Here is a 21,291-nt window from a genome sequence, read left to right on the forward strand (position 1 = left end):
TAATTCTTATTAAGTCCTCCTTACTAAGTTTTCTATATTTCTAGAAAGATCTACCTATTTATATTTTATAAAAGAAGGCCAAACAATCAAGTCACAAGTCTTAAAATGTACTGACAAAAGTAAAGACACCTTCTCACTTTTCCATGTAAAGAAAACTAGTTTCTTTCACTAAAAGAAAAGCTTGAATAACCAACCAGTAGACTTTTGATGTCAGAAAACTTGTATTGGTGCAGATTAGGAATCAGATTTCTTAATTTATTTTCCTTATTCTACCACTAGTATAAATATTGTGCCTACATTTTGTCTTCTAATTTAGTTGGTCACCCATACCTGCTTTATGTATGCCATGTAAGACACTCCAGGATATCTGGGGTGTCTCCATGGGATACATATGATATGGGCTCTACAGGAAGTGCATCCTCTGCTGTGCAAACAGCATTGGTTGGAGCCAGGCAAGTGATCTCAAGTGATGAACCACAGCTAAAACAATCTGGCAGTTTAGTTTATTTTAGTCAGCCCAGAGCCATGGCTTGGTTCCCCCAGAAATCTTAAAGACACACAGAGAATTGCAGTATTGTTAACACAGTAACCTGTTTGAAGGGGGAGATTTGGAGTAGAAAAATACCTTTTTCAATTTGTGTGACAGGCTTCATATGAAGCTGGGCTGAGTGTGGATGATCTGTTATGCCATATCCAAGTTGCAGAGAGTTTTCAAATTTCAATTACAATTCAAATTCAATTACAAATTCAATTTCTGCAGGGAGGAAGGAAGGAAGGAAGGAAGGAAGGAAGGAAGGAAGGAAGGAAGGAAGGAAGGAAGGAAGGAAGGAAGGAAGGAAGGAAGGAAGGAAGGGCGTGACTAAGCTTCTCCCTTCCAAAAGCACTAGTGGAAAGGGTAATCTTTGTGTGTTGTGGTAAGGGTTGTCCAGTGATCCCCAGGCTATGGATCCTTGACATTTACAATAAGCTTTCTAATATGGTGGAAAGGTCTATTTGTTCAAACAATGAGCTTTGTCTGAATTGGGGGAAGTTTGACAGGGGTCTGAATTTTTTTTTCTTTTAATATTGAAAATTTTGACTAGCATTCCATTACTGGCATCTCAGACTTTGCCTAGGGTCTCCAATGTGTGATGTTGTTCTGATTTTCTTCTTTTATTTGGTGCCTATACATTTTGACCATACTATTTCAATAATAATAATAATAACAATAATGATAACAATAATAATAATGATGATGATAAAATGCCTTGTTTCTGTCAAAGTAGCTCATACCTTGGATCTGGTTTAAGCTATTGGAAAAGAAAAGAAAAAAGAAAAGAAAAGAAAAGAAAAGAAAAGAAAAGAAAAGAAAAGAAAAGAAAAGAAAAGAAAAGAAAAGAAAAGAAAAGAAAAGAAAAGAAAAGAAAAGAAAAGAAAAGAAAAGAAAAGAAAAGAAAAGAAAAGAAAAGAAAAGGAGAAAAGAATAAAAATGTCCCTGAGATGCAAGAGCAGCCTCAAAAATGTTTTTGTGTGTAGGAGGCACAGGTTTTGAGGGTTTAAAGCCTGTCCATTAGCTTTATCTGGAGAAAGTTAAATTAAAACTGATTGTCCTAAAAAAAACACAAAGCAGTATGTAACATGTTAGAAATTATTAAACCTTGCAAGTATAAAACGTTTTTTATAAAATATAAATTATGAATGTTTAATAAGGATTAATATCAACTTCTTGTCTATACTTCAAATATGAAACAAATAAAAAACTTCTGACATTTGATTAAGTGAAATTTTAGACTGTTTCATTAGATAAAGCAATCAGGTTGTGCTTTAATCAGTTTCTTTGTTGAATTAGAAGAAACATACCTTCCAGTCTTAAAATAGTAACGTAATTGTAAAGTTGTCAGTCTAGGGTTTCTGTTTGAACTGATTACACTTGATAAAAATAACAAACCATGACAAATAGTGGGGCTAGGTTTCAGTAATTCACTGAAGAATGTCTCTACCAAGTCTTTGTGGCAAAATGTCTTGTTTGCAGGACAAATGCAGAGTTGAAATAACAACCCATGAATACCACTGGTGAAATGGCTATGTACACAAGGTGAATGCTAAAGTTTTCCCTTCTGAATGGACCTTTTAATCCAGGCATTATCTAGGCTCTGAAAAAGTCTTCAGTGGCCTTACGTACAGATTAATGAGAAAATCTGAGACTCAGAGTTGGGCTATTTGCAGAAACAGTTTTCAAGATTTACTGATGGTTGACAAATGCCATTTAAGCTTTCAAAGCCATCAATATGCTATTGAAAGGGTTTTAGAGGGAAATCCTCCCACTATAGAGAACGAGGACTTTGAAGGATCTTGGTGGAAGCCCTTGGTCTCCCCACCCCTTCAAACCTTTCAGTGGCTTCCTTCAGCATACAGAGCCCTGAAACGCGTGGCTATGGGAAAGGGGGGGTGGCCCTTTGAAAGGCGTTTGTATATAATTGAATGTGCCAATCTGCTTTTGTTCAGGCATGAGAACTGAATAGAAGTGTTTCCAGAAAAAGTCTCTTGTGCTCATGATCAGTTTTTCAATGGGCTTTCTGCTAATAGATTTTTAATATGGGAGCTGGAAATGGTGAAATATGAGTTTGAAAATTCCAGTGAATTGAAAAATTACCAAGAAAGTCTCTCTGCCCTATAGCATTTGTTAACCATGCAACCATATCCTTCTCTAATAGTGGCTTTCAAAGAAAAGGATCTTCATACATTATACATGTGACAAGACAAATCACCTGAGTTTAATTTTTTGAAACAATGTCCTTTATTCCACAGAAATTTTAAAACCAGTTTGTATGTTATTTCTTTTCTTTGGTTATTTAAAAATTCATTTTCAAACCATGTGCTTTTATATTCAATTATCCATTATGGGATTGAGTTAGGAAAAAATGATGATGAACCTTAGATGATCATGTTTTGTTAAAGGAGGTTTAATTTAAGATTGGGATGGCTTGAAGTCCTTGTTTTTGCCCATGCTGTTCAGGATCAGCAGGATTCAAGATGAAAATTCTTAACTGCTTAATGAAATTGTACAAATGAAAAAGTGGTAGAACCTGCTGCACAGTTCTGGAAAAGGGATCTTTGGGATCTCTGGTGGATTATGCAAGGATATACTGGGGCTTTATTCATTAAGTTCCTGAGAGATTTGCAGTTTTCAGTCAGAACAAATGCCCACAAAATCCCCTCTGTGTTCCTTTTAATAGCAACAGTATTTATGCATGTAAAACTGCGGTGCTGTCTTCCAGTCTGTCACGAGTATGTGAAAGTTGAGATTCAAATGCCAAGGCCATGACTGAGGGGGCATCCTTCACCTCTAATCTTGACATCACTCTCCACATGGGACAGGTGAACAAAGCCAGGATGTGGCTGCTTAGTCTCTTTATACCCAGTGTGTGGTATGAAGAACATCATTGTGCTTCCCACCAACTCCAAACTCCTCATGAAGGGAAAGGAAGGCTGACTGGATTCTGCAGAATCTCAGTGCTTTGGCTTTACTTCTGTCCCATATTTCATTTCTGTCTGCATCATTTTCATGCTGGCATCCATTTGGGGAAGGAGAGCAGCAGTAACAGTGTGTGGCAGGTGCTGTCTCATGTGAGGTGACCAGTGGCCATAAGAACCAATGTCATGTAGTAGCTGGGTGTTGTGGTTTTTATCCGTGCTACTTGTTCATTGCAAAGCAAATGAAGTCTAAAGGAGAGCTCCCAGATTGTCTAAGGCTTCTAGTTCTTAAAAAAGGATAGTGCATCTTCGCCCAGAAATAACTATCTGTTACACCCCACTCCTCTCCACAGGTTAAGGGGAATGTTCGATTCCCTCCAGGTAATGCATGGGAGAAAGCAAAATTCTCAGGGCGTTCGGTACCAAACTTTTACTTGCAAACTTTAGAACATTAAGGTAAAATAAGGTACTTGGCAAATTTTAAATAAACTTAGGCAACTTGAACTTACCCAGATATGAATAAGAGGCATTTACAAGGCATTGACTGGAATTCTTTTGTCTAGCTTAAAATGTATTTTGAGAAGAAATTAGAAGAAGAGAGAAAGAAAGGGTAAGAGTATAAAGATATTACCACGTGTGGATCCAGCAATGAAACTTGATTTTTACAATTTAGATATCTACTGGTCAAAGTGATGGTCACCGTCTTGGTCTGCCAGGGTGGGGAAAGTCCATGAAACACAAAGTCAAATGGGTTAAGAAATGGTGAGTTTCAAGTGGGAATGCCCAGGTACCTCCTCTGGCGAGGGGCACTGAATTTTACACTATTGGATGCAACTCTGTGGATGATGTACAGTCTTCTGGTGGAAGGACCTAGAAATGAGTCTGGGGGTGCTTTGCGGGACTTTGATGGTTTATGACACCTAAGACATGACAATTGCTTCTCATTAGAGTAGTTAAGCTAATTACACCCCATCAGAGGAGATAAACACCTTCAGACCTACATGTGAATGTCCCAGTATCTCCCCCAGAGGGAAGTTCTACATCTGAGCCAGTTGCTTAAAGAAGGACATGATAAAAAGCACTACCTCACCTCTCAGGATCTGCTGCTTATCAGCCTTTTCCCTTACCTGGCTCAAATCTCAGCTTATTGCTAAACAAAGGTTGATTTGTGGTGATCATCTTCTGGTGCTCACACCCGCTGCCCCTGGGCTGTTACCTTGTACACTGTCAGCAAAACACCCACTGTTTCTTGCAAATGGCCAATTGTTTGGGCCTTTGACCATTAACATTTCAGTCTGTCACTCCATCACAATGTACATACATTATTCTGAATAATCCTTCTGGTTTTCTGATGGAGCTGATTAGAAACCTGAATTTGATGTTAAAGAAAAATTGAGCAAAGACTATAAAAAAGACAGGGTGAGAAGGGAAAAATTAACAGAATCAGCTCATCACTTAGAAAAAACATGTATGAAAAGTTAAGTAACAAAAAAAAATTGGATCAGACATGACAACCAAAAGAAAACAAAAAAAGAATGTAACAGCTGAAAATTTTAAACTTTCCACTCTTTAGTGACTAACACGACATCTTGCTTTTAACTCAACAGATTTTAGAAATTATAAAATGGCTGAAAAAAATACACTGGAAACTTCCCCGTGAACCTATGAGTACTATATGCACTATTTAAGGCAAGCCAGTGTGCAGTTGCATCATTTCCACAACCATGAAATACTGCCTATTGGGAACTTGTAGGCCTGGGATGATGTCTTCCATCCATGGGAGTCACTGGGAGTTTTGCTGCCAGCATCAGTGGAGCCAGGTGTTTACCCCCAGGCACTATTCTAGTGCTGACATTGACTTGCTGTATTAGAGGTTTTAAGACTTGTAAATAACAGGGTAACTGATTGTTTCCAACATTTTTATAATTTGGAATAGAAAAAGAGATCTTGGAAAGTTCATTTTGTGAGCAAAATAGGCAGACCAGACAGGTGCAGTAAGGACACACTATTTCACTGTGCACACAGGTGCAATACAGTTGGCAGTGAGAGTTTACATTTGGTAAAGGTTTGTTTTGGCTACTGATGTTTTGTGATATTTTCTCCAGGAAGATCCAAAACTCATATTTGAAGCCTGAATCAGGGCAGAGGAATGGGCTGAAGAGCACCAACAGTTAGTTGCTTGCCCTGGAGAAACTTTCTGTTGATCATCATAACAATCAAAAGAAGTGTGTGTCATTGCCCTCAAAATTAGGTTGCCAAACAGTGGACTATGTAAACTGTGTGAATAAAAGGATGGAAACAGGGATCATTTTTTTCTGGATCAGAGTGCTGCCTCTGCTTCTACTAAATAATGACTTATCCCCTGAACAGCCCAGCTGAACTCAGTAGAAATAGTTCTGAAATATTTTGTCAACACATATTAATTGAAAAGCTCTGATCCCATTAAGTTGCAAAAGGAAACAATTTCTTGAAATAACACATTTTTGTACTAGAAAGAGTGCAGCTCTTTCAAGTATGATTATGCTGGTATAAGCACATGAAAAAATATGTGCCAGCCCAGTATAACACATGAAGTCTCTCTACTGGAAATTTCTGCTTGTTAGGGTGACTTAGAACATCTCAACCCTGCTCCTTGACCTGAATTGTTTAAAGCTGGCTCAGGTATTTCAGTAGTCTGCCTATCTGAAGGGCAGCTGATAAGTTACAAGCAAAGAAAATGTGTGGAGACTAGTTACAAGTAATGTCACTATAAGATTAAGGATCTGGTATTTGTCTACTTTTATACCAGTCCATGTGAAGGTATCTCATGATGAAAGTCAATTTTGATTACTTAAGAAAAAAAAATCATTACCTGATGGATAAGTGTTTTTAAGTGTACTATCTTTGTAAGAATCAAACTATATATTTTTTGGCACTACTGTTGCAGAAATGTGGATGTTCAACCAGTAACGGAAAGATCTGACAGCTTTGTCATTCCTCTGAGCTGTGTAGGAAGTGTTGGAAGAGGCTGTCAGCTAGCCAGGAGCTGGCAGATCTAAAGGTCTTTTGTGTTTCAGCAAACAAGCACTGTCAGACATAAAGAGAAGATGTGCATATAAAAAATGCACAACTTCCTATATCTGAGGAATGTTTACAATATTTACATCCTAGGTATAAGATCAGCCTGCATTAGTCCAAGCCAAAACTGCCAGCTGAAATAAACCAGTTCTGCTTCACCTTTCCTATGTGTTTGCATTTGTGGAGGCACGAACACCAAGGTCAGGGAACTGATTTCAATTTAAACCAATTTTTTTTCCTGCTGGATATATTTTTAAATATAGATCAGTTGCCAGCTCTGATTAAATAGCATCTTTACAAGGACTGAGGAGTTCTGGATTAGGGGAGAGATCAGGAGAAATTCTTTTGGTAGCAACATTGAATGAAACTGAGTATGTTGATGATATGACAGCCATTGCATTATCCATGCAATAAAGAGAAGATTCTGTAAATAATTATTTCAGCTAAGCAACAGCACAAAAATGATCAAATTAGTACTTCAAAGTAGAACTCTAGTAGATGTAATTTTCTTTGCTGAAACTCTTCAATTACTGTTCAACAACACAAGGTACAGCTAAGCAGTAGCAAAAGCAGAAGTGACAGGACTCTGCTAAAATGATTGAACATGATAATATTAATGGTGTTTTCCAGCCTAATCAGTTCTGTGATTCTGAGTCTAAACAGTTCTATGAGCACCAATGCATAGGAAAGTGGAAACTTATAGGAAAGAAACTTACCAGCATTTTACTGCTGACAAAAAAAAAAAAAAAAAAAAAAAAAAAAAAAGAAAAAAAACAGTTGAGATTAAAGGCATAGACCCTTGTCTTTGCTGACTTTTATTTTTGCCATCTCCTTTTCCAAACCAGAATTTCACACAGAGTATGTGTATTTTGCAGTGAACTATTTTGGGAGTACTCAGTGTATATATATCTACAACACCTGCTACATTATATCACACAAATTGGCATTGTGCAGAGATCCTGAGGTGTGAAATTGGAGCAGCCATAGCATCATCCTGCTGTACCTGGGATAATTAGTCTCTCTGAGTGTACCTAAGGTGGTAATGTATCGTCCAGCTCTGGACCCAGCTCACTCATCTGTACCTTGGGGACCTTTGCACTGTGCAATGTAGGAGATGTATTTCCTGCCCTGCATGCACAGATCTGTTGTGCATAGATCTCCAGATACTCATGCTTACACCATCAGTGTTGAAATGTGTTTATCGTAGATTTTCTCAAAGCTCTTTGGGTTTAAATTCTTCAAATCCGTGCTGTGGAATTGCGTTCAGGCAAATTAAAATGCAAAAAATAAATTAGTTACACTGTATCTTGTTACAAATGAAATCAGGCTAATCATGATTAATTTTCACCCTCAGCAGGCTCACAGAAGTTATCTTGGGTCTTTTGGTGAAGATGAGTTTTAAAATTGGTTTGTGTAACATGTAATCTGTGCTGTACATAATTTATGTTTAGATATTCAGACCAATTCACTAGTGGTGAGCCATAACAGTTAATTTAGAAATTTGCACTTTATAACTTCTGGGTAATATTTTGAAAAGGATTATATCTTTGTTTACACTCAGATAGATTTTGAATTATTTTCTGCTGTAGACATGATGTAGGATGTCAACAGACAAACTATGCTGTGGTTTTTGTACATTTTCTCCTCTCATATAAATAACACTAATTCAGAAACAGCCTCATTGAAACCAGAAGAATGAAATTATAGACAGGGAATTAGAAGAAAATTGGACCCCCACTTTCTAAAATGTATGAATGTGTCCAGTCATTCAGGAGAAGGGGAAAAAAAACAAAAATAATAACTAAAACAAAAGGTTGAGGTTTTTTTTTTTTCATTAATGTAGCAAATAGTTGTAAAAATAACCAACATCTGGAGTGGCAGAAAATATTCTGAAACCAAGGGTTTCTTTGTCCCAGACTTGGTCACATCTAATAAATATCTCTTGTCAATTTAACTGTGCTATTCTTCATCAGTACTTGATAAACAAACAAATAATGAAAAATACAATAAACATGCTGGCAGTTGTCTTCATACATTACAATAAAAACCGATATTATTTTCCTGTTGTATATTGTTTCAGTATTTAAACAAGATTAATGATGTATGCAGTACTCATATAATCTGTTTGAACTAGTGCAGCAGAAACAAGCAGTAATTCACGAAGTAAAAATGTACTAATACAATCTGTGGGCATGGGTGGAAGAGGAATTCCATCAGTCCTCTTTCAACTGCCTCTGCTGTCTTCTGTGTTATAAAATATTCCTTTAGCTATTTAAGTTTTTTAATATGTGAGTTAATTACAGCAAATGATTGACATGTTGGAATATTTTCATAAATTATCCTGGTAATTATGCCTTAGCAAACTGAGTCTTCAACCTCAAATGAACAGCCATGAAGCTTTGAAAGAAAATGGTTAATTTTATCTAGTGAGCATCATGAATTTAATAAAAAAAAAAAAAAAAAACCAAACAAACAAAAAAAAGAAATAACAGAGAGCCAGGATCTTTTTACCTAAAATGATATGTCAGATACTTTTCAGATTAATTCAGCAGTGGGTGTGTTTGGTCTGATCTTTGATCTTTACTTTCTTTTTTTGACCCTGATTGTTTGCTCTGACCTGCTCCCTCTGCTGGAGTCTTGAATAAACTGAATGGCAAAATTGTTTCCTGAAAAGATTAATCATGCACATACTGTTTGCTTTACAAATGTTCTGCAGTCCAGATATAAGTAAGACTTTGATGGTTGTTTATATGGAAGAATTGCCTGTGTTCAAGAATAATGCATGGTGCTTAAATCACTGTGTTACAGACCTTCTGCAGTAATAAGCCAAATTTCGCTCTCTGTGACATCAGAGGAACTCAGTGACAGGTGTTGGGAGTGCAAAAGTCTGCCCAAAGCATTTTGTTACTTTGTGTTGAATCCAGATGTGACCTATCGGCCTGGCTTGCCAGGATCCGGTATTATATGGGCCAATACACAACAGCACAGAAGAGATATAGACAGAGCCCTCCTGACCCTAGTGGATTACCTTTGAGGTTTCCCTAAATTCAAGGTGCTTGATCTTACCATGTATATCTATTTGCAATTGTGATGGCTGGAACAAGCACCACTGGTGTGACTAGGAAAGGTGTGAGAGGGACAGAGGGAGTACTGTCCATTTACAGCATGAAACTCTCTGTGAGGTGTGCAGGCACACAGGCTCACTGCAGGTTCTGTTCTTATGTGACCACACATCATTTGCTTGTGGCAGGGCATGTTTTAATACAAAGGAGTTGGGTCCCTGGAAAGAGTGAGCTTCAATGTCAAGTAACAAAAATTTTCTGTAACAAATGTGTAACAAGTGATCCTCTTTTATCCTTACACCCTTTCTAATTAAACCTGTACCATGGGATCTGTTGCTCTTTAATTTGCTATTGTAAATAATATTACAGAGGGTAATGAGTTTTTAAATACTTAATAATAGCATTTGTCATTATCAATATGCAAAAGGGCAGAAATATCCATGCTATTGCCATTGGTTATATACCTTGAATACCTTGATAGCGACATTTCCTACTCTGTGTAATGTCTATAATGGCTCTCTCTACTGCTTGTTCCTACTAATGTACTACTTCTTGTAGAAGATGTTTCCAAATACAAAGATGTACTCTTCAAATGTGAATCATTTACTGGAAATTCATATCTTAATCAGAGTTTGCAATAGGATCCTTCAAAGAATCACAGATGAAGTTTAAGCTAGAAAAGAAGTACTATGGTTTAATTGTCAGAAAACACTTAAAATGCTTATTTATGCATGCTTATACTCTGCCCTGTGCTGCTCTGCATGGGTGTATTAAACATGCAAATACATGACTAGCAATTTTCATGTTGACTTTGAAAGATAATGTAATCTAGGAACATTAAAATGAAAATACTGTCTTTTTGCTTAGTCTGGTGACAGCTTATACATTGAACTTTGGTAAATTTGTGTAAATGCCATGATTGGACAGTGTAATCTAATGAAAACAGTGCTGGACAACTCATCATCAGTGTTGTTTTCTTCTGTGTTGTATAAACATCTGTTTGCCTGTGAACGTGTCACTTTGCATTAGGTGTCTTCCTTTCTGCAAAATTATGGTAATTATTATTCTATTTATTTATTGATATCCTCAAATGAAAACATCTATAGCAATTTATTTGTAAGAAACAGGAGCTTCTATTACTACAATTTTGGCAAATATGGAGATATTTTGTAGCATATGGAGATATTTTCCATACAGGAGGAAGCATTTTTATTAGTAGATGGCATGTAGTCAATAGCCAACACATTCTTCCATCGTACCGTGGATATTAGTTATATCCTGCCAGTACTAGAAACAAGAGTGCTCTGTTAAAAGGATAGGCAGAACAAGGAAATAGCAGATGTAGGATTCACCTGTTTTCATTATTTTGTTTTACTGCATGTAAGCTAGTGTCAAATTTTGCTCTAAATGAATTAAGGAAATTGTCTTAGTTTAGAAACTGTTCTCAGCTGGTAACTACAATGGACTACATTCAGTCTATTGACAATATTTTATGAGAGTGCTTTATCTTTCAAAGACTTCCATAAAAATAATTGTTAATACATCTTGGATAAGGCAAGCTTAGAAGAATTAAAATTAATAATAAGTCTTGATTTTTTTTTTTTAATCAAACAGGTTTAAACTGTTTAAATAAATTGGCTACAAAAATAATTATCTTTAATATTGGATTATTGTATTAGACCTGGAATGGATAGACAACTTTATACTATTCAATATAATAGACATTTAGCCTAGTAGAAGTTTAGCATGTATCGCTAAGTATACTTTTGTTGTCCTTTAAAAGACATAAATATAATGTGAAAAACCAATCGTCCATGATGAATAGTCACTGAACATCTCTTGTAATAACAGTTAATAAAAGGTTAGTAATGTGGCCTGCAGACTCATCTATTATATGTTAAGAAGTAGTTCACTTAACTTGTTTTACTGGCTTTCTGGAATTCATTGTGAACTACTCACTTTTAAGATGGTAGCTGGATGTTTTTTCAGTGTGTTTATTTACGGACAATAAAAATGGGGGAAACAAAGACCTGTCATATTTGCCCTCTTGGATGCTGTTTTGCAAATGCTCAGAATTTGCTCATCCACTCACCCAGAAAGAAAACAGGCAAATGCATGTGCAGTTTTCAGTATTTTCTGGTCTTCAAAGATTTAATCAGAGCTAGGACTCCTTTAACAAGTCACCAGAGCCACTGCACGGTGATTGGTACAGACATATCATTATAGTGGGCTGTGTTGCCAAAGCAGTCACTAAAGCAAAGCTCCTTATCTTTTGAAAATATGAAAGTTTCATTTACCTGTATGCTGCTTTTGTAATCAGCAGCTGGAAACAGGCTGCAGGAATACTGATGGGAGAAGGGACAATGCATTCATCTCAATGTTCAAAATAACATATTGCCTTTTCAGTCTGATATGGCAGCTCATGGTGCTTTTCACCAAGGTGGGACTATGGCTGACTCTATTTGGAGCATTTGTAAATTTAGGGTATAATCTTACCATATTGCTCCTACTGTCATCAGTGGGATTTGTATGTGCTGTGATTCTGGGAGATGGAAGTACTTCTGTTACACCAAGTTATTTAAACGTTTTCAGTATTCAAATATTCCTAAGTTTTTCACCACTCTAGTTTGTAAGAGTCTACCAGTATTTGATACAAAATCAGAACCATTCTGCTGAGGATAGTTAAAGTTCCAGTACCTTGATTTTAATATTTTTAAGTATTACATTGCAAATGCTGATGTGCAAGCCAACTTTCATGCCCTTCTCTTTCCTAGAGAGAGCAAATTGCTAATTTTTACAGGCCAGCACTGAAAGGAGAAACCAGAAAACCCATTTGAAGGAAAGAAACCATCATATGTGCAGGATGTAAGACATGTCCTCTGCAATTGTTCTTGGTTTTCATCGTAATGATGTGTAACCCTAGAGTTTACCACCTAGCTGTTTCTGGCTGTTAGCTGTGCTTGATCTAGCTAATGGCTCTAAGTCTCATCCTAACCACATCTTCTTGGCAGGATGGTCCAAAATGCTAACAGACGAAAATGCTGAGAACCTTCTTTATTTGTCTCTAGAGCATTGTGAGGAATTTCTGTCCAGAAGCCCAAATTTTGCAGTGTTGTTCGCACAAGACGCAGTGACCGATTGCATTGCATTAACTCTTTTTGTCTCTGAACTTCTCTGAACATCCCCCCAGAAGTAACTTTGTGCCATGACACTTCTCTCCCTTAGTCATTCCAGTGAACAAAAATTTGATTAAATGCATCCATGGTAATTCTGAAACAAAAGAATATTCTGAATCTAAAAATTGTGAGCACAGACAAACTACTCCTTTGCCAGTGTAAGGGATGTGTGGTTTTTTAGGGAGAAATAATGTCACCTATTTAGCCAACTGGTACACCTGGAAGAAGTAGAGAGTTTTGATTTCTGTGACTGAAAGTTTCTCAGTTTTTCCAACTGTGTCCGCTAGCCTCATCAAATATATTGCCTCTCACTACCATAGTCTGCCTTATATTCTTAAACCATTACAGCTACAAGAATAACACATTGCCAATATAGACTGTAATGTCCTGTGTATTAGTTGCTGGTATCTTAAATGCTACTTTAAAAAGAGATTATTGAGCAAGCTTGGGGAATAATTCCTGTTACCTCCACCATCCATGGAAATATTTAAAAGATACATAGATGTGGTACTTAGGGACTTGGCTTAGTGATAAACACATGGCAGTGCTGGGTTGTTTATTGGACTGGATGACCTGAAGGGTCTTTTCCAGTCTGAACAATTCCATGATTCTGTGAAATATTCATAGGTAATGTTTAGTACTTCAGTTGCACAAAAACACCTTTGTATGTTATGTCCCAAGAAAAGAATCATGTGGGGGGAAAAAAGTAACCAATCTAACAGAAGGAAATTATTTAACTGATAGGTTTAAAAATAGTTAGAAATTGCTGCAGTGTACACTGGGAAAAAGGAGAGGTTCTCCTCCATCATATGATGTGGTACACATACTTTACCACATGAGTGGAGTCCAAAATGGAGAATAGGACATAGCAGTTCACTGGTGAAACAAATCCACCTCTTAGGTCTAAAGATGTTATTAAGGAAAATGCAATTATTGTTGATTTTCTCCTTGGTCATCAAAGCACTTAATGAAAGCCACCTTCTCTTATTCTAATCCTCTTAAGATATTAGAGTCTGGGTAGACTGCTTATGACTGGTTTGTCATGGGGTCCTGTGGGTGATACAAGAAGACAAGTACTGTCTACTAGTAATAGAAGTTAATATGCTAGAAAAGCAGACTTCAGGTTTGTCTCATCAGCCAGAGCACTGGTTAATGCTGGTTTTGTAGAATGCCCTAAATACTTGTGTGTCTGAAAATGAATCATTCCCATCTTCCACCAGGGCTGATTTTTTAAGTCTAAAATGTGATTTGGCATGTTTTCAAAACCCATTAAGATATGTGTTGAAAAAATTATAATCAAAATGATCTTGTTAAAATATTTGGTTTATCTTAATGTTCAGTAGTGTATAATTCACTACCTGGATGAGTTTTTCTTTTGCCAAATAAATTCATGGTTTTGTTCCTTTGCCAGAATAAATCCTTTGAGCCTTTATCAAAGTGAAAAGGCAATAACCAGCTAAACAGTTTGAAAGAATTAGGTGATAAAGTGTTACAGTAAAAAATGAATTTAATAAGTACACATTTCTCAAATTATACTTCGATTTTGAAGTGAATGCAGAAACCTTACTCAATATTATTTGATAATTGTTCTAAAGTATTAACACATTTCCTTTATTTTAAAATCTCTATGTGAAGTATGTTTTTAAATTATACATTTTAAAATTCACCAAAAGATCAAACATCTGAATTAACTATGCGACTAAAAGCATATATTCTCTAATGTGAAACAGACTGTGAGTAATAAGAACTAGATGGAGAAGGAATAGGATGCCTACCCACCAAAGTATAGATAACTTATTTACCTTGTAAGCTCTCAACAGCTGGAAGAAATAAAGTTATCTAAATAGTACCCAAAGTAGCTGGAAACTATAAGCGCTGCCACAAATGTGTAGATATGTTTTAGTAGTGGGGAGTTTTAAATTACTGTATAATGCTTGCATAAAGTATGCAGATTACTTCTAATTTTATTTCAAGAATCTACAGAAATTTTGATGCAGTTGTGTCAGTTGTATCTTCCACACAGGATTTTATTATGCAATTTGTTTACAGTCTTGGAGCTCAATGAAAAGCAATTATAATGATACTGTAGGGCATGGGGAAGACAGTGGAAAACAGTAAAAATGCAAGTAAAGAATCAAAGGGTATTACATTAAATTTAGTCTAAAATATAGCTTGAATGAGCTCTGACAAAGCTGATATTGCTGGTAGTTTCCTGTACCAGGAACTACCATGGAACCCCACCAGGAAGTGTGTTACAGAGCAGGATCACATTACACCCTTGTTTTATGGTTCATTTCACTTATTTAATGCAATTTGAGTACCTGTAACAAAAGAGAACTCAAAAAGGGAATGTTTATTATTTGAAAATATGTCATTTCTGTAAGTCAAGTTGGGTTTTGGGGACATCTGATGTGCCTGTGTGAGGCAAGGCAGAGCAGTATGACCATGCAACAGGCTGTAGACAAAAGCAAAGCGTTACCATATTAATGAAATTTTAAGGATGATGTAGATATTTGTATCTGTTTGCTTTTGCCTGTCTGATTTAGTAAACCAAGTATACTACAGCACTACGGCAACAAAAATCATAGTAATTTTCCTTTACTACTCCAAGTACATTTTAATACAGTACAGTGGTTTATTAAAATTATGTCGACTGAAAGTGTTGTTTAATGTTCTAGCTGATTTATAGAGCATGATAAAACACTCTAAAATCTCTGGAAATGAGGCACATGCTACAGCCTGTATTGGTTTGACAAATCTGTGTTCATATGAAAAAGGAACGTTTAACGGGCTAAGTAGATAATGATTCATCAATTCTGTCAGAGGAACTAATTTTTATTAATGTAGTACTTAAAAATGTGTGGAATGAACAGCTGGATGCCACAGTTGTGGCATGCCATATTAAGTCTCTGTCTGTTTTCCCCTACAGTGATCTCAGTATGAACAACATTACTAAGCTGCCCTCAAACCCTGTGCACAATCTCCGCTTCCTGGAAGAGCTGTGAGTATCATTGTATCCTTGATGGGCCTAGTCAGCGCTGGGCACATTCCTGTGTTTGTCTCTCTTACTTACTGTGGGAACCAGATAAAACGATACAGGAAAGCTGTCAGCCTGACACTTTTGGCACATGCGGAAACACTTAGTTGAAAAAAAAACAATTGCTTGTGATTCTGGAAATGAACTTATAAAGGAGTTACCATGAGGCTACAACTTCTCTAAGCAGAGACAGAGCCAAACAAATTAAAATTTTTAAACAAGGACTGTTTAAAAGAGCTGGATTGCTTTTTGGAAATAGTTAAGCAGCAGGATATTAAAAGTTTGAATACTGGCTCATGTTTATTACAATCCCAAGTAAAGCTATAATCAAAACCAAAACCTGCTGCCTTGTTCTGCCAGTGTCAAGGACAATTGAGTCCATGTTTCATAGTATGGAGACTTCTTGTCCTAATCATTTTTAATTACTGTTTCCTTACTCTTAAACTTAGCATCCCTGAAGGCTGACTGTGGAGTGCAGAATCCTGCAAAAAGCTTAGTTACGCTATCTACTACGTCCACCACAGGGAAAAAGTGCATTGTGAAAACTAGCTGATCAAGCACAACATCAAAAGAGGAATGTTGGCTTGAAGTGATTGTGACTAATCAAAAGTGAAAAGTATTGTGCATTCATGAGACCTGGATTTGGCAGTGACTCTAGTTATAATGGCCCAGGCTTAAAAGAAAATGTAGGTTTCTGAGTAGTGATGGAGACTCTTTAACTGATGCACCATAAATCTTGTGGAAAACAGCAGGTACCTGCATTTGCATGAGTACCTCTAAATATTGATTAAAAGCCTTTTATGAAATGTGGCTTTTAACCACATTTCATAAAACCTGCCTTTTTTAGCACACTTAGCTGCTAACATGCCATAAAATCCATGTATGATGTGCAAAGTCATGGTGCTACCCTTCTTGCAAAGATATGGTCTGTTTTAAGCTATAAAATGTGTACAGTCCTCTGCAATTTAAGTGGGTATTGCACTGATAACTTTCAGTATCCCTGCTAACTCTCAATTGAATTTTGCCACCTGGTCTTTCCAGCCAGCATCTACCAAAAAAAGCCCCAAAAACAACAACCAACCAAACCAAACCAAACAAATTGAAACCATTTTGTATGCTAACTTCGGACAATACCCTATTTGCAAACAGGTTTTCCTTTCCTGTCTTGGTTTTATTACTCTCAGCACTTCTTTTTGGAAAGCTTTATTTCATTTTAGTCTGTCTCTCTTCCTTTACTTACTCCTTTTCTTTGGTTATCAATATCTGTCTTGCCATTAGTGCAACTTTCAAATAATGTAACAAACAGGAACATAACACAGAGGAATGTCACACAAGTGTTAACAATATTAAGTGCATATAGACTGAATCATGCCTAAAAGCCCCTGCTTGTGGAGTTCTTCATCATGTTCACATTTGCTTGTCCAATCTCCTGTCAACTGTAATAACTCTACAAAAACCTGTCAACCCAATTGCTTTCTGGCCATTAAAGGAAAGAATTTAAACAAAAGTTTGGGCTTTTCCTGGAAGGAGATTATAATACACCCAGGTTACCTTCACTCTTTCATTTTATGATTAAATCACAGAATCACAGAGTCAGTGGAGTTGGAAAAGACCTTTTTGATCATCAGGTCCAACCTATGACCTAACACCACCTTATCAATTGAACCATGGCACTGAGTGCCACATCCAGTATTTTTTAAACACCTCCAGAGATGGTGACTCCACCTCCCTGGGCAGCTAAATGGCCCAAATTGTAAAACTTAAGTCACTGCCTTAGAAACTGATCTGTGCTGTATATCATCTTCCTGATCAAGACCTTTGAAGTGTTCTTGCCTTCTCCTTTTGCTGGGCCTACCTTTTTCACTGGAAATATTAAATCTTTATTCTTATAAGCCTCTGCTCCAAATTAAGTAATTGCATCTTTCTTTGCTGGTAGTACCAGCAAGGTATTTATTTTTTTTTACTATGTTTTGTTCTACATATACATAATCAACTCTTCCATTTGTTTCACACCAGCCAATCACTTCTATTTCTCATTAGTTTAGTGCAGTTGCATGAAATCCTTCAATTTGTATTCCCTTTTATAAAAAGCTTAAAAAACTGAAGCCTTGGAAGATGCAAGGCAACTGATGTGAGGCAACTTCTCATTGCGCTGAGAAATTGTTTGGTGTTCAGAAGCATGCAAGACAATTCAGCCTAGTATTATGTAGAAAAATGTATAGACATTGGGAAGGGAATTTTTGATTTTATTCAGTTTTGACATGGAGGAGAACAGCCATTGTAGTTCTCATGCTTTTTGAGCAATGATTATACATTTGAAATTTTTTTTCCTATCCACATGATTTTTTTCTAGTTTACCTAAGAATTCTGTGTTTTGTTTGCGTGGGTCAGTTAAAAGGTACTCTTGAAAAACATAACTTAGCCCGTAATTCAGATATTGTTAAAGTAAGATTTTATGAGACCTTTACTAAAGCAATGTTTCATAAAATTAAAATCTATCTTAGAAATGTCTATCTCATCTTTGAAGTACACAACAGCAGGAGCTTGAAATGCAGCTTTTAGGGTTTTTTAGTGTTGAAAAAAGTCCTACTAATCCCTTTATTAGAGATCTGGTTCGAACATCTGTTAAAAGCTCATGACTGAACCACTGAATTTTAGCTTGGATGTGACATCCTTACTGCCTGGTTTGGCAATACTATTAAGTGATTATCCTGAAAGAACTGAGGTTTTGTTAAAACAGTTAAATTAATTTGATTCCAAAGCAGTGGCATATAAGACAGGTCTGTTTATCCAGTTCTGACCTTCCAGGCTGAATCTCATCCACTTTTGCAGCCAAGGTTAAGCACCTCTACATGCAGCATTCTTGCAAACCTGATGATCACAACTGGTACTTATTCTTAACCAAAGACTATTATCACCAAAGTAAAACATATTGAAAGTGTTTTTTGGGTGCATATTCCTCTGAAAATTTTAGAAAACATTGAAATACTTGAGACTTTCTAACTCTCAAAGTAATGAATTATGAGCAATCTTTTATTTGTGAAAATGATGGCCTTTCAGATTTAATTTTCTCTTAAAGCATATATGACAGAACTCCCACCAAGAAAGAAGTATGCTTCAGCTGCTTGATTATCAGCAAGTTGCTCTGCATGAACTTGTAAAACACTATTAAGTCAAATTCTTCATTATAAATTCTAAATAACTGCAGATATTTATCAGTCTGACTGAATCCAAAACTCACTCTCATGTGATTATTTCTAGACATATGTCATTATATAGAATGTGTAGAATGTCTGTTCTAATAGAGCAGTGAATTAGAGTAATGAAGGAAAAAAAGATTTTTTTAAAAATCTAAAAGGTGGGACTTAACAGTTTTAGAGGCAACTACATCTGAGTGCAGACCTGATATTTTGTGATTAGCTGCACTTCAAAGCAGTGCCTGAAACTATTTATTTTAGAAATTAATGTCTCAATGAAATGTGAGGAAGAAAGCCAGTAATAATTTAAAACTTTGAATCAGACCAAACTACAAAATCTCTCCAACTAGATATATATCCACATATAAATATATACGTATAAATATATGCACAGACACCCACACATGCACATATATGAGGCTTTCATTTTAATTTTAAACACAGGAACATTCCACAGATAAGCAAAGCTTCAAGGGATATTTAGTAAATTAGCAACTTAAAATGGGCATTTCAGTAAAACCGAACAAAAGACTGTTGTATTACAATTACTTTACTACAGAGAAGGACAGTCCCAAATAACATCTTTCTACAAAATCAAGCAATAAAGTCACCCCAAATAATTTGCAATCTATATACAAGCCCAAGAATGTTTTCTGACACACATAGTTATTTTTAAATAATCTTGAAATCAAATAAATATACCTACAAACTTTGTAGATTGGTCTTGGCATTATTATAGTGATCTCCTAGGCAAATGTGCCTTTAAAAGTACAATTTACTCTAATACAGAAGTGCAAAATTGCAGATACAGTATGGAAGAGATGTATTATATGAATCTTACCATGATTTGTGTTGAAATCCCTTTACACTTCAAAGGGGTCAAAAAGCCACTGTATATGTGAAAATAAAGTCCTAAATTACCAGGCATGATCCATTATGATCTGGTGGTTTTTTCTTTTTATTTCTCCCTCCCTTGCTCTTTCTTGCTGCAAAGTGGTTTTCAAAGGGTTAATGGGAATTAGGTGTTCTTTTCCCCTCTGACTCTGAGTTGTGGAACTAAGATCTCTGGTCATGTACATTTTTGAAGACTGAAAGCATTTGCTCTTGAGGTCCTGTACAGTCTTTAGTTTTGTACTGGTGTAGGCATATTGGGACTAGCATTGAAAACAAATTCTGTACTTTTAACTATAACGTAAGCTGGTAGAAAACACGAAAGTACTGCATCTGTAGTCTAAAACTTTTTTGAGAAAGTGGGGGAATCATGTAATTTACTTCAACAATCTTGGAATGTTATCATTAAATATTAAAATATTTCTTAAAGGTTAATCTGCATACATTAAAAAAACCCTAAGGCAAGAGTAAAAATGCTGGCAACTGACATGCAGACCTAAAATAAAAATAAAGTATCATCTAGTGGTCTCAAACTATCCACACATTCCAATGTCACTTCAATACCAGTTTTACAGTTCTTGAAGGGTTTAGTGGAGCTTGTCCTGGTGGAAAGTGGTTTGTGTCACCTCCATCAGATAAATTTTCAGATAAAGAACTGCCACTGCTAAATGACTTGTGATCCCCCAGGTAATTTCAGAGCCGTGCACAATTTAACACCTAAGTTGTGAATTCAGCTTCTTCGTATAAATGGCAAATTTGGTTTCTTCACTTCATGTGTGCATCATGCAGATCAAACTCTGTCACTGTGGTCAATACATGGTGTCTGTCACCAGCCCAGCAAATGGACCATAGCACACTGTAAATTCTGTTGCTGCAACACAGATTTTGTTGATACCTGGGGACTGTGGTTTCCCAACTTTGCTTTAATATAGAGATGCACTCAAAGTCCTGACAGAGGGAAGTGCACCAGTTGTCTTGAAATACGTTGGTAAAACCAGTAAGGAGATGTTTACCTAGTTAATCAGTTGGAAACAAGGACAAGTTTTCTCCCCTAGTTTTTGCATGGACAATTTAGGTTTACTAAAAAAGAACAAACTTAAGCAAAGAGGATTCCTACTGTATGAGCTAACAACTTGTAACCTTTACATCCATAAAGCAAGGGCCCTGGTGTTCTGGAGCTCTCACTGCCTTTGATGCCATACCTTTGATGCCACCAAAGCAAGTAACAACAAAGAACTTGCCCATGTGGATGTGTCAGCCTGACATCCTTCAAACTGCGCTTTTCGCCATCTTATCAAGAATAACAAGATGAGGAACAGGGAGGGGGAAAAAAAAAGAGAGAAAAAAACAACAGAGCAAATGCTTTACTAAATCAGAACTGATTGCATTGTTTGTTGAATAGCTTGTGCTGACAGATA

The 21,291-nt window shown here is 36.3% G+C and overlaps 1 protein-coding gene across 1 annotated transcript in view; it reads left to right on the forward strand.

The window, feature by feature from the left end:
* Positions 1–21,291, forward strand: part of LGR5 (leucine rich repeat containing G protein-coupled receptor 5) — a 90,818-nt gene that overhangs the window by 21,322 nt on the left and 48,205 nt on the right. The window contains exon 2 of the mRNA XM_031507895.2: positions 15,678–15,749. Coding sequence (XP_031363755.2) covers positions 15,678–15,749 — 72 coding nt within the window. The remainder of the gene's footprint in view (positions 1–15,677; positions 15,750–21,291) is intronic.

The sequence above is a fragment of the Lonchura striata genome, chromosome 5 (genome assembly GCF_046129695.1).
Source record: "Lonchura striata isolate bLonStr1 chromosome 5, bLonStr1.mat, whole genome shotgun sequence".
In the NCBI taxonomy this organism is placed as follows: Eukaryota; Metazoa; Chordata; class Aves; order Passeriformes; family Estrildidae; genus Lonchura; species Lonchura striata.